Raw genomic sequence first — 14,523 nt, forward strand, 5'->3', positions numbered from 1 at the left:
GATCGAAGAGATGAAATTTGCTGAATACAAACAGTTGAATGTTCATAGTTCTAAGGATAACAAAATCATGGATTAAAAAATTAAGTTATAAAGAGACTAACACAGAATTTATCGCTGTCCTTTTCTTCTTTAACTTATGTTTTTCCTTTTTGAACACCTTTGACTGTAAATGGTAGGAGATCAATGAAGAATAAAGTTTTAAACTTTGAGGATGAAATGAATTTCTAGAGGGTAATGATTTGCCTTGCTACATAATCATTACTAATCAATGATAACATGATAGAATCAGAAGGATGTGACTGCCTTTCTCTCCTTTAGAACATCTAAGGTTTTTTTTTGTTGTTGAAAAAACCTCAGTTTAGTTATAAATCTTTATATTCATTCTCAATTGAATCCAGATTTATAAATTTTACCAATTTGATCACAATTTTATTTTAAAAACTCTCAATTAATGTTTATCGACATTCTCATCAAATTTCCTCAAATTGATGGTGATTTAGTGCATAAATATACACATTAGACCAACATTATTAGTGTTTATTAATTTTTCCTTCATTTGTTTCCTGAGATTAGGTCCTTTTATTTAGTATATAAAACATGCATATGAAATTTAAACTATTATAAGAGCTTGACAAAAGGATGCAATTGAGAATGTATGGGATCTAATCGATAAGATTTATAGGTTTGAAATGCAATTGGAAATGGGTATATAGTTTGGGGACTAGATTCAGATTCCCAATTTTTTTTTAACCACTTTCACGTAACGCCCATCCAAGACAAGCGCAGGCTGCAGCTAAAAAAGCTCCAATGGTGGCATCTTCAACTGCACACCTTAGAAAAAATGCCAGCATCCTGCATCTATGACACACACACGCTTTTGAATCACCATCCCATTCACGCCAAGAACCCACCGACTCTTCTCTTTCAGTATCAGAATCCCTCACTATTAATTCCCTCCAATTCCAACAATTATTTTGCAAGTTCCCGGGTTTTTTTCACCATCCGATCTATCTTTTCCATGTTTCTCTTATTGCCCTATAAATCTAAATCTAAGTTTTGTTTCTTTAAGTTATGTTGCCTGGCAATTTTTTTAATTCAAGATCCAATATAGTGGCACTGTGTATGCATTGAGTCTTGTTTCTTTATATTGTTGAGTCTATAAAAATATCGATCAAATGGAGGTTTCTTGCGGAGCTTCTCCTAGAATGAGTTTGGATCAGCTGCAAAAGGAGGGATCTGAAGAAACCCATCTCCAAAATTCTGAGCTTTATTCATTTGATTATAATGATAGCCATAATCTTCAGTTCTATTCAACGAGTGCATTGGATATCTTGAGAGAAACAGCGAGGATTCTCCGATGTAATTCATGGTCGTTTATGACAATTGCTGCTTTGCTTATTTGTCCAGTATCTGCCATTCTTTTGTCGAATGTATTGGTTGATCAGTCTATTGTTAAGAGATTGAGTACTAGGCTTTTGTTAGTTGCGAATTCTAGTGGACTTCCATTGAGGCCTCTTATCAATCAGCTGTGTCATCGTTTTGCCGAGATGGCTGTTTCGTCCGCAACGTGTTTCCCGTTGTTTATTACCTTGTCTTTGTTATCAAGAGCTGCGGTGGTTTATTCTGTAGATTGCACATATTCGAGGAAAGATGTTGATGGTTCAAAGTTTTTGGCAATGATAAGTAAAATTTGGAGGAGGATTGTTTCGACGTATTTGTGGTCGTGTATGGTGATCGTCGGCTGTCTCACGTTATTCTTTGTTCTTCTTTTAGCTGTTTGTAGCACATTTTTGGTGCTTGGGTTTTGGCCGGAGTTAAATCTGTATGCTGCGATGATAGTGGGGCTAGTTTTCTCGGTTATTTTTGCCAATGCGATTATTGTTTGCAATATTGCTGTTGTGATCTCTGTGTTGGTGGATGTTTCAGGGCCGCAGGCACTGCTCCGGTCCAGTATTTTAATTAGGGGACAGACTCAGGTGGGTCTTTTAATATTTCTTGGATCAACAATTGGGATGGCATTTATAGAAGGTTTGTTCGAGCATAGAGTTAAGACATTGAGTTATGGAGATGGGTCTTCCAGGATTTGGGAAGGTCCTCTCTTGGTTATTATGTATTCATTTGTGGTGCTTATTGATTTGATGATGAGTGCAGTTTTCTACTATAGTTGTAGATCTCATGGCATGGACGCCTCGGATGGCGAATGCCTGTCAATTTTAGGAACAGTTACTGTTTCTGCCGAATCTGTGGGCATTCCATGACGTGATCTTGTAAATCGATTGACATTGTAGAGTTTTCTCCAGTTAGTGAAGGCAGGACTTGTATGGGAACTCTCTACTGATAAGGAAGTCGCATATTGGAACTTCACTTGCCATTAGCATGCAAAGATTATGGCTGTTGCTAAACTCAGATGAATCTCTAGTTTTCTATAGAAATATTGTTACTGGAATGCGGAACATCACATTCTTGGTATTCTGCAGGAGACAAAATAAAATTCAAAACAGGTATGTGAAGTTTGATGGGCACAGTATAGTTGTAAAACAAGATAATCCTTGAAGATAAACCTTTAAAAATGATAGTAACATTTTCCTTTCATCTGGTGGAAATCCATTTCCTATTAGCTTCTTCTTTTATTTTTTCAGCTACCTTTTGTCCTTTGCATATGCTGTCCTCAATCATGGATGATCAAATTTGTCTAGACGTATTCAACTGCAACTATGAATTTGTTAATATTTGAGTTCTATAAATTAATTTGTTCATTGTATTGGATGTAGTTTGCCAGTTATATGCATTCTTTTCCGCACGAGGACATTGCGCGCATAAGTTTAAAATGTTGGAAATGCCTGATGGACCAAATGAAATTCATGATTATCTTGCTCAGGATTGATTTTGATTTCTTTTGCCCTGTTTCCCAAGTCGTTGAGAAAGTGTGTAATTTCATGTACTTGTAATCATTGTAGCATTCATATGGGCAGTCAGTGATATAATAATTCCGTTCCCCCGGTCTTTCACTTTGAAATCCTTACATATAGCTATTGTCACTCTTGTTGGTTGCTGGAAAATTTAGGGGAAAGGATTTCAAAGTATGCTTCTCAGGTTTTCTTTTTTAATAACGGATATCCCTTATTATATTCAGATGCATGCTGGAAAGCAAAACATCTCTTAAAGAGAAAATCACAGTTTTTTTTGCTTGTAAGAGACACACCTTCAATTTGAAAACCATTCTACTTACTTATGAACAACCCTATGGGATTAATTTTTTATTCATGTAGTTTCATTGCCTAAATCATCAGAATTTTGAGAATTGTCATTTATGCTGTGAATTTCACCAAAATTTCATCCAGGTGGAAGCAAGATTCAATAGGTCACACTTCTTCTCGAATATGTTCACCACAGTACCTTTATTATAAGTATCCAAACTATTTTGTTCTTGTTGAACATAAGCTACATAAGCTGGTGCTTGTGCTGCATGAGGCTTTTGCCGAACATTGGGTTCTCTAACACCTCGATCCTTGTTTCAACATTAAGGAAGTCTACTAGTCTCTAATTCTTACGCCCTTTAGATGATTTGTTGTTGTGCCAATTCTAAGAATCAGGTCTTTACTTCCAGGAGCTTCACTGTTATTGTTGCACAATCTCACAGGTATTTCAGTGCTTGTTGACCCTTCAGGCTGAGTTCAGATGCCAATACTTCCATTACTGGATTTTCCTTCTCTGAAAACTAGCGATATAAGTGAGACAAGATGATTTCTCGCATCTAGACAGTCTATGTACAGAAAGCAAGGATAATACAGTACAATACAATTCTGCTGGTAGCAAATTTTGATGTTAAGTGTTGCAAGTCATACCCACAAGATTGATTTGTTCTTGTTAACAAAGGTTGATGCTTCTCGTTGCCTCATAGTTTGCCGGAGTTCTTGAGGGTTCACATTAATGCCAGAAGGTCCTGGATCAATATTGGTAGCTATTTGTTTCCTTTTATCCTCAGATAATGCCTGCTGCTAGAAGGTCCTGGAAAATGAACGTCATGTTTTCATGGTGGGAGGAGTAATGCGCAAAGCAAGGCCGAAGGAGCTTAGCATTAAAATCAGTGTGATAGAGGAGCAGAAACTATGGTGAAATTTGATTAAAAAAGAATGTTGGTATTGTGAAACATTGGAATCTCTTTTCTAGGTGCCGCTTGAATTTTAAGGTTCAGTTCTAAACTCTAATCTAACAGCGTAACAGACCCAGGACGCCCTGCGGAAGACATGTCGCTCATAAATAAAATAAAAGAAAAAACCCTCCATACTGGACGTGAAAAATAAAAGACATGCCATTCATTTGCTCATTCATATTCATGACATGTCGTTTATCCTGTCTAAACGATCTACTCATCACAGACAGTGGTTGCTTTACTTGTTGCCAATGTTAAAGAAGGAAATCTCAATAATGACTTCATAAATCGGTGGCAAGCCAAATTGTTGTAACCCTCCCCCCTAGCTCATGCGAAAAATAGAACATACCTTCGAAGAAATAAAAAAATAAAAATCCTTATTTTTGGTTTATAAAACAGTTTTTATTTAATACAATCTTGTTTTTAAAGAAAAATGATTTTTTTATTTCAAATTATTTTTTTAATATTTTAATATGTTTTTATAAAAAATAAATTTTAAAAAGTAAAATCATTTTAATATATTTTTAAATAAAAACAAAAAAAAACCCCTAAATCACAAAAACACTTTAAATTACATTATTTTAAAAACAATCTCTGCAAATCACAAACACTGTCAGAAACTAGCAGCGGGTAGTGTCATGACACGTAGGTTGAGCTTTCCCTTGTAAAATAATTTAATTTAATAATATGCAAGTGAAAAAACAAACTATAATATTTCTTCTTTTCGGCTGTAGCCTGTAGCTGTGGCAGTGCTTGGAAAGAACTGGACGCCTCGCCTCGCGCCCATCACCGTATAAGGAGTAAGAACCCCGAACAGCTACGATTCCTCCACTTCTTGTCAGCGTTTTATATATGAACAAAACCTAAACCTGGGAAAAGGTGAGCAATTTAGTTATTTAACACACATATAATTCGTATTTTCTCTTGGCTTGACAGCGGACTAGTTGTTTAACTCCTTTTTCTTTGTTAATTATACTAATCATTAATATTCAACTCTATTGCATATATTTTTTTTCCTGTCTATCAACCTGTGTGCGTAAAGTTGAGCATGCGGTTATCTGAGTTTGTGCACTCAAACTGTTCGACAAAAAGCCTAAACGAAAAGTTTGCTTGTTTCGTATTTGATTGAAATGCTTTAGGTCAACCTTTTTTATACATATATTATATGTGCAAGTTTGCATAAGAAGAGTGTGACTTCTCTAGTAGGACGTCTAATGAGCTATATTTTGTAACAGGGATAATAATGGACAGCTACATACAGGAAAAGATCCATAAATTTGAGGAATTTGTCGATGGCCATTTGAAACCACAGCTTGTTCGCGCTATTGCTGAACGGTATGGATAAATGTTTTCCTTTTTTGCTTGTTTTCTTTTAATTATGGCTGCCACCTCTTTTTACCATTATTCTTATTACATAAGTTCTGTTACTGCTATTGTAATCTCAAAGTTTTCTACTTTTTAAGTGAGAATGAATGGGAAAAGAAGCTTAAAAAAATTAAGTATAGCTTACATCAAATGCTTAGCATGTTGCTTCTTTAATTTGCTGGATCGAGAGTTCACAAGTAAAAAGAGATATTTATAATTTACTCTATGTTGAATGCTGGCGTTGTTGGATGCTTATTAAATGTTTTCCATGTTCTTATTTTGCAGGGACAAGGTTTTTGAGCAACAAAAGATTTTGTATCCTTTTGTTTCTGTTCATGTTTACTTTGAAAATAAATAAATAGTGGGTAGTCAATACCCAACTGCTTATAACCAAAATATCCTTGTGCACCTTGGACATTGAACGTTTTTCAATTCAATTTTACAGCTCATTTAATGATCCTTGATAGCATCAATGTTTTCTTGACTATTTACTTCTAGCTCAGATTTGCGAAGGAGTATAGAGAACTTAGAGAAGAACAGTGTAACTAATCTCAGAACAATGGTCAACCTTGGCTCTGAAGTGTACATGCAAGCTGATGTGTAAGTGCTTGTTGCATTGAAGTACTCTAGTTTCTATCAGTAGCTGCATGATTTATCTTTCTTTGATCTCCATGTCTTTTACATATTAGGCCAGATACACAACGCATATTTGTGGATGTTGGACTTGGATTCCACGTGGAGTTTACCTGGACTGAAGCTTTGAATTTCATAGCGCTAAGGGAGGAAAAAATAGCAAGGTATGCAATTTCTCTTTGGTTAATCAAAGCTTTCTCTTAGCCTTTACTTAACAATATTTTCATTGCCACCAAAATTTTCATGCCATTACTTACCAAGCATCAGAAAATATGTCAATGCACAGGTTACGGTTAAATATAAAATATTTTGTGCAAAAAAAATGCTCCCTGAATAACAAGACAACTTGCTGATGGCAGAGTTGAGAGAAGAAATCCTTGCTGGTTACTTTTGTCATGTGTTATCTAGAAGTAGTTCGTAATATAACAAACCTTATTAGTCATTACATATTCTGTCATGGTAGTACCAAACGCAAAGAACCAAAAAATTATATCTTGTCATGCAAGTTCCTACATCTGAACATGGTGTACCTTATTTATCTCTAGACTCCCTTAAAATAACTAAGAGAGGACACAGAACTAAATCCTGAATTGATAGCATATATTGAGATCTCAAAGCGCCTCTGAGGCAGAAGTTAGCAGTGCTTGTCAGATTATTCTTCTCTTTGATCATTTTGCTTGGCCTCAGCTACAGTAGGAGGGAGGGTAGAGGATGTTTAGGAGTGTTTCCCTTTTGCTTGACACGTGGTCAGGTATAAGGACAAATGTAGGGGGTGGCCAGGGGTGGTCCTGGCTCTCCCAAAGTTTGAAATTTTTTCAAAAGCCCTCCTACATTTATAAAAAATTTGAAGGCATTTTTATGAAATGCCCCCTCCCCTCAAAATCAGAATTGTATGTTATGCCTCCCTACAGTTTGCCAAGTCTAGATTCGTCCCTGATCATGTGGACAACTTGTTGGCATTAATTATGATGAACCCTTGGGCGGGGATGCTGGAATAGGGCTACTTTTCATTGTGATCGAATTCTGGAAGTTCAATAATGGAATGAATGATCTTAAAGGCTTTTGCTTAATACTGTAGGGTATGCCACAGGTCCCATCAATGACATGGACTGCACTTGCATCTTCCCTTCAGTTTCTTGTCTGCACATCTAATGTCTTTGTATCCATCACTCTTGCCATTGTGTTTGGCTGTATCACCACTCTTGCCATTTTCAAGTCCTGTGAATATTTAGGGGTGTTCTGTATTCATTCTCTATAAGGAAAGGGTGTTCTATTCAAAACCTTAATGATTCACTGAATTCGATTCTGCAGACAAATAGAGGAGTACACTCGGTTAATATCATCAATTAAAGCCAGGATCAAATTGGTAAGTTTTGTTGTAATCAAGGCTCATTTTGTTCTAAGTTCTTGCTGTTTAGGAAAAAAAAATCTCTCATTTTTTCTCAAAGCATCTGAATGCTGCTAGGAACTACTTTTAGTAGGTCCTTAGTCCTGTATGTGTTTTTCTCGAAAGGGGCTTCAGGACGTAAATTGTATTCTTATTAACAAACAAGGTGAGGTATGAAGAACATTGCATTAACTATATAATTGCTTTCACCGGTGAACCAAGAGCTTTTCTTGGGTGAGAGTTTTAACCAGACATATCCATGGTGAAAGCACTTGATACTATGACTTATTTCTTAGCATTTCTTGATAGTTTCTGGGATTTGAGAACTATATCATTGGTTGCGCGCAGGTCTGTGAGGGGATTCGAGAGTTGCTCCAACTGCCGGCAGAGAAATCTTTACCACATCGTGTTTTTTAATATTTACGAGTTAAAAGTGTACTGCAACCACTTACCCTCCTTCATAATTTGCACTCGGGAAAGTGATGGCCAAGAGAGTGAAAAAAGATTCTTGCTCTGTGATGTAGAGGATAATAGTTCGGCGTTGATGCTTTTCTGTTACTTCACTTCTGTAAGTTGTCCCTTTTGCAGTGTTGCTGAATTTACTTTTAACTGCTAAAACATAAAGTAGAAGTAGATATAGTTTGGTACTTTTATTTGCCAGCAGGGATGCTGTAACACCCATGTCGTAATTAAGAAATACAAAGAAGTCACATAATTATATAGATTTATTTTTTGAAAATTAAAACTTTTTTAAAAAAAGAAAAAAGAATGGGTATTTAAAAAAGAAAAAAGAATGAGAAACTAGCACAAGCTAAAAAAATATTTTGAAAAATAGCATAACTGTGATACAGTTACCAAGTATAGTATTTTAAAAAAAAAACACTTGGGAATTGGGTATTTTAAGTTGTCAAAATGAATAGAATGAAAGGAAGGAAAGAAAGAATGAGATTTTAGATAGCTTGTTGAGAACATAAAGGAATGCTATCAGTGGCTGGAGTGATCTGTAAAGGCTCACTTAAGGATCTCAATTTTTATTTTTTTTTAATATATATATATATATTAAAATATGATTCAAGAACATCTAAAAAAATTAATTTAAGCTAAATTAAAAAAAAAACTAAACAGGACTAAGAGTTTCGCACTGGTCCTCTAAAAATTCAAATCTTTTTTTTTTAATTTTTTTTGATATTTTTAATTGTTATTAAAAAATAAAAAAAATATTATTTTGATATGTTTCGGTACAAAAAATATTTTAAAAAATAATAACAACCATATTCTCAAATATTATCTGCCCTCACCTCCTATAATGCACCAACCTAGTTACGGGCTAGCAGTGCGAGTTGGCTCATACTGAGGGCTAATTATGGTGTTCTTGTGAAGGAAGATGCCTAATTGTTCACACCTTTGAGATAGCCGGTTTATGAATTTTGGAATGTTCGACTTCTGATAAAGGGTGACTCCAAAACTTATCAGTGCCCATCTTTGGATTCTAGTTCCTTCAAAGACATAGCTATCCAGTAGGTTCCACTGGCGATCATGGCGAGAAGGAATGGGATCTCACGACATAGCTATCTGGAAGTTTCTTTTTTGGTTTTGTCTATACCTATGATTCATTAACACCATGTTGATTCTTACCTTCGGCTTTCCCTTTTCCCTAAACTTTTGTTATCATGATTAGTGGTGATGGCCAGTGGGGATGTGATTGGGGGCCATTCATGCACTTGGGAAGGCGGGCCTTTCCAATTCTTTTAAAGGATAAAACATGGTTGAAATGTGGCGATGGGACAATGTCATTAGAGTGGAGCCGAGGATAATACAAACTTTTTTTTATATTATTACTATTATAAATTCTGACCACATCAGGCCCCCTAGTAGTGGTGGTTTTGCAAGATAAAATCAGAAGATTGGACAAGCAATCGAAATTTCCAAATTACAACGAGTCAGACATGTGGCACCATCAAAATTCCCTGTTTAACGTTGAGCCTTTACGCCACAAGACTCTCAACTGGGGCTATGGGCAAAACAGGCGACCTAGGTAGGTGACAAATAAAGAGAGCAGGGCATGTAGAGCCAACAGTATAAACGAATCCATGTGACCTCGAAGAACCGATGATGTAAGCTTCGGTTGTTAACACATGGTTTGGACGATGGACCAATATCAATCTCAAAAAAATTCAGGGGCAGAAGAGGATAGCAGGAGGAGCTTGGGATTTTGATCCGGGGGGCCAAATAGGGCACAAATGTATTGAACATATCGTATTGAACTTGAGGTGGGAGGGGGGTTTACTTCTTTTCTTGTAAAGGGGGCTTAAAAATTAAAGTTTTCCAATCAAGTGTGCCCTGCTCAAGAAACATTTAGGCAAATGAAATAAGAGTAATGCAGAGAACAATCTCTTGAAAGAGGATTATTCAAACACCCTCCAGGTATGCTAATCAGTGAGATGTATGCACGCATTTTTCATGAGTTTAATCAATAGTTTGTAATTCCCGCCAAGGATCATATGATGTTTTTCTTCTTCTTCTTCTTTCTTGTGAAAAAGGAGTGAGAGGTATCACCGCAACCAAAACGATCAAATTATCAACAAACAAAGAATTAAAACCCTCCAAGATGGCTCGTTTTGTACCATAATGCGGTGAAAATAATCCCAACATATGTAGTGGGTAGTGGCCATGCTAGTGGGTATGTGGGTGCCACGAAAAGGGGCGTGGAGGGAAAAAAAATTCAGAGTTATACGAAGCCTGGAAAAAGAAAGATTGGTTAGATAGGTGGCTATGAGAGAAATAAAATGCATCTGCCTAGCAGCTGTAACACGAATTGTTTGCCTGCCATGCCAGTTAATGTCTCAGAATCTGTCACATGAATATCTGCATTTCTATTCTGTGCTCCCGGGTGTTCCTTTTTATCCTCACATGAATATCTGCCATCACCACTTTGGAATCATGCACCTTCTCACGAAACACAACTCTGTTAGCATTATAGACACTTTGAATACGCTCTCTAGCCACTAATTTAGAGTTGAACTTGGTACCAAATAGAAACATCTTAAAGTCTCTCTCGCACTCTCTTTCTCTAGCTAAAGTTGTAAGTCAAGCCTACAACGCTCCATGAACATGATTTAGGTAAATGGAAGGGAACTAAACTTTTGACATTCTGCACAAAGGCTAGGAGAAGTCTTGGATCATCACATTAACTAGAGTTAATAAGGTTCTTTATCTTCCCAATTAGTGATGGTTAGTTAACCTCTCGATTGGTTTAAAAATCAGGTTTATGGGTATTGCAGAAGCACTAGGTGTGCTCAAGGATAGTGGAAAGAGAGGAGCAACCCTGGATTTGAATCCTATTTTTTTTTGTAATTAATTAGAGTACCAAAATGAAAGTACAGCGTAATTACACAAGTGATAACCACATAGCTTATTTATGGAGGCGAGGCAAGCAACCTCCTTCTAGCAGTGCTGTTTGCTCTGCTTTAGATTCTTGTACATTGGGAACATAATTAAATAATCCAAACTTGACAATTAATTGGAATTTGTTTGATTATTGTTCTCTGCAATGTAGCATGAACCAAATGCAGCAATGCTGACCTACAATTGTCACTTATTTTGATGCTAAATGAAATATTAAGAATTCTGCCTTAAGTTGCTACAAAAATAGGAGTAACACAATTAGCTTAGACTATGACCAATATCGCCTAAATATTATTGAAGCAGATAGGAGGAAGATCGAGCGAGCTCCAGAGAGACAATTCACCATCTTCCTTGCTCAAAGAAGAGGAAGAAGATGAGGACCCCTTTTCTGTTGGTGTTTGTGGAATCTCGACTTCTTCTTGCACCTCCTCTTTGGCATCCTTTCCCGTGTCATCTCTTCTCTTTTCCTCCTCGTTGTTATTACTATTGATCCCAAGGTTAGATGGCAACTCATACCCACCATTTGCCATCGCTGGCATTCCTGGTCTGAATGCCAGCCTTAAACATTCGGATACCCCATTGTAGGCATAAAGAGAAGCTGAGAACTTCCGTTCGTGCTTCCACCGCTTCATGATCTCTCTAATCATTGGTGGCTCATCCCCATGATGTTCCTGCTCCATTGGCTCCATCATCTCCTGTGCTATATCAAATGGAGAATGGTAGAAAGATGATCCTAATGCATCATCAAATTGAAAATCAATCAGCCCCATATCAATCTCTTCTTCTCCTCTCCCTTCTTCCTGTCCACCTTGACCACTGCCATCAACATTACTCCAACTATCATCCACTTCAAATGTGCTTGTGCTCCCATGATCTTCTGTAACATAACGTGATTCAAAGAAACCACTCGTGTGATCGCTGATAGTCATAGTATCAGCAGTGCTATTAGCAGTATCACTATTTTCAACAATGCTGATATCTCCAGGCATTTCGAAGAAATGGTCGAACTGGTTTTCCTGTTCTCTGGCTTCTTGCTCCTGTTGGTTAACAGGGAAAGTAGTGGCCTGTGTCAGTGAATTGTGTCTAGCTTTAATCCTAAGTAACAGGAGGTTGACAATCTTTGGGGGAAGAGCTGGCTTTGAATGAGAAGACGGGGAGCAAGGCCAGAAATTTGTCCGAGTATTAGCTCCACGGAGCAAGCAAGCTGCCTCGTCATAAGCCCTTGCGGCTTCCTCAGCAGTATCATAAGTCCCCAACCACACTCTAATCTTCTGAATTGTGTCTTTTATCTCTGCCACCCATCGGCCTGACGGCCGCTGCCTCACCCCAAGGTATCGTTTTCGAGCTCTCCGAACTCCATGGAGTGATTCAGCCTCCTCCATCATTTGGTCCCAACCCACGTTCCCATCATTGCTTACCCTCTCTTCTTCACCCTCACCTGCCTTTCTCTTCCTCGCCATATTCCTGATCTGACGATTGTTTTCTAGTTTACAGTCTTCCTGTTTTGTTTAAATACGGTGTTCTGGTTGATGGAGCTTGCACGTAAGCTCGCTTTTATGTGTTATGTGCGACGTTTTCAGACGTGTATATAAGGGTGAGGGGGTGCTGTCCACTTGCATGAAGCTTGTTAATGGTCTGGGATTCTACTGCTTGTAATTACCTCGTTGTTCCTTGTTTAATTCGGCTCCTTTTTTCTTTCTTTCTTTAAGCAAAACCTCACTGGGATATCCCTTTCGACGAAGAGGAGAATTCAATGTAGAGCAAGTTCTATGAAATCTTATGAGACCATGTCAAAGCTCTTTCTTAAATTATTTATGAGTCGAGAGAGGAGTACGGTTTGTGTGTACTGATTTATTTATCACTTGTGACAACATGCACGCCATATTTTGATGGGTTTTAATTTCCTTCTACTTCTCTCTTGTCACGCAGGGACAGTGATGTGTGGTTTGTTTCGAAAACCAACACTAAATAATCTTTCAAGTAATGACCAATGAACATTGTAGAAACCAATCTAGTTAAAGGGACATGCTGTCTCATAGTGCTTGTTGTAATTCAGAATATTTACCCTTCTTCTTCGTTACATTCAACACAAGCAAGATTTTCCAAGAAATAATACAAAACCATCAACTTCGCAAGGGAGATAAAATCCACAGATAAATTGAGGGTAAGGTTGTTTGGTCATTGCTTTTTTTTTTTTTTTTTTTTTTTATCCCGGTCTCTATACGCTTATCCCGTTTTTGAGGCCAATACGAAGCAAGCACTTCAAATACCCTGGCCATATTTCCTAGACCTGTAATGGAAATTACCCGGCCATGGCATTTTCTCTGCTGCTGCACTTTTCAATAATTGAATTCTAGCATTTTATATTTTCGGTGGTTGGTCTCCAGACTATCAATGAGGTTCAATTCTTCATGCTTGAGCTCAAACTAACACCATTCCTTCACTGGTTAATTGTTGTGTGGTTCAACTACGTTTTTTTTATTTTTTGGAAAGTTTTACTAGGGTCAAAACCTCTTGGAAGAAAAGTGAAAAATTAGAAACTTGACAAATGAGACGTAGCACAGCTACAACAATGTTTGCGGAGACAATCCCAAAAGATGAGACAAACAGCCCAATGCTCTCGATGAATTCCCCGTCTGCGTTCTTAGTCTTGTTCCTTGCTCCATTGATATTACCATCCTAGATTAACCCATTCGAGGCTTAACCCCTCTTGATTTTTAATGCAATTTTAACAGAAATTTCGAGGGAAAAAAAATAGTTTCATTCATTTGTTGTAGCTCCAACAATTCAAACTGCGAGAGAAGATTTCCCTAAACAAGAGCTACGAAGCGTGCCTTCACCAATCCGAGTGCAAGGTCACCATATCTAATGGTCACCAACCTTTTGATTTGCATTTATGAAGAAACTGAACGATAGGATATCAAAAGCGCAGGAGTAGCAGAGCAGACCCCGCTTATAGCTAAGAATCTCTGCTTTTTCTGATAAATTGCAGAGATAACTGTTACTTCATGATGGAAAACATTGTGAAGGACATTTCTATGTTCTTTGTCAGATTTATCTGCCAAAAGAACTTGAGCATGAACAGTTTCAGGTAAGGTTATGAGCTCTCGGGGCAGTTTAGTGCTAAGAAAAGGATTTCTGCAGTAATTCTTTCTAAGTAAGTTTAGAAGCATAGAACACGATGAATTTGAGGAACTGGGAGGAGGGAAGGATACAGTATGCTTCTGGTATTCTTCATGAAATCGGGGGACAAGATAAACTGTAACATTCAGTCTCTCAGTGAACTCCATCTAGTACCCCATTTCTCAGCCCAAAGTGTACATAAGTACCTAAATGTCTCTTGGGTTATGCTATACATTAGCTAATTGATTGTCAGGTGTACAAAACCACATGTACTGTTTATCCCAGATGAACTCCAAGGCCAAAATGCCTCTAGTTTTCACTGCCGAATAACAATCTCCCACTTCGAATATGGCCTAAAGCTCCTAGATTCAGTTCCAGACTTTGATAAATCATGAAGAAAATAGTAAGAGAATGGTTTTGAGAGTAAAAAAGTGGAAATATGATTTGCATGTAGGAG

The 14,523-nt window shown here is 37.3% G+C and overlaps 3 protein-coding genes across 4 annotated transcripts; 2 read left to right on the forward strand and 1 right to left on the reverse strand.

Annotated features, from left to right (window-relative positions):
• The first annotated feature begins 736 nt into the window (after positions 1 to 736).
• On the forward strand, positions 737 to 4,208 carry LOC133704095 (uncharacterized). 2 transcript variants are annotated; one of them, XM_062128838.1, is made up of 3 exons: positions 737 to 2,501; positions 3,641 to 3,940; positions 4,006 to 4,208. In XM_062128838.1, the coding sequence occupies exon 1, from the start codon at positions 1,176 to 1,178 to the stop codon at positions 2,256 to 2,258; it is 1,083 nt and encodes a 360-aa protein (XP_061984822.1). In that variant the 5' UTR covers positions 737 to 1,175; the 3' UTR covers positions 2,259 to 2,501; positions 3,641 to 3,940; positions 4,006 to 4,208. The 2 variants fall into 2 exon arrangements, with proteins under 2 accessions (XP_061984822.1, XP_061984821.1); XM_062128837.1 differs by having other exon boundaries at positions 3,641 to 4,208.
• Positions 4,209 to 4,852: 644 nt separating this feature from the next.
• On the forward strand, positions 4,853 to 8,185 carry LOC133704097 (uncharacterized). The gene is made up of 7 exons (XM_062128839.1): positions 4,853 to 5,032; positions 5,389 to 5,488; positions 5,804 to 5,833; positions 6,017 to 6,118; positions 6,208 to 6,315; positions 7,463 to 7,517; positions 7,887 to 8,185. The coding sequence occupies exons 2-7, from the start codon at positions 5,397 to 5,399 to the stop codon at positions 7,953 to 7,955; spliced, it is 456 nt and encodes a 151-aa protein (XP_061984823.1). The 5' UTR covers positions 4,853 to 5,032; positions 5,389 to 5,396; the 3' UTR covers positions 7,956 to 8,185.
• A 3,042-nt stretch (positions 8,186 to 11,227) lies between these two features.
• On the reverse strand, positions 11,228 to 12,403 carry LOC133705299 (ethylene-responsive transcription factor ERN1-like). The gene has a single exon (XM_062130435.1). It carries the CDS (start codon positions 12,401 to 12,403, stop codon positions 11,228 to 11,230), a length of 1,176 nt encoding a protein of 391 aa, XP_061986419.1.
• Positions 12,404 to 14,523: the final 2,120 nt, after the last annotated feature.

Source organism: Populus nigra, chromosome 10 (assembly GCF_951802175.1).
Source record: "Populus nigra chromosome 10, ddPopNigr1.1, whole genome shotgun sequence".
Taxonomy (NCBI): domain Eukaryota; kingdom Viridiplantae; phylum Streptophyta; class Magnoliopsida; order Malpighiales; family Salicaceae; genus Populus; species Populus nigra.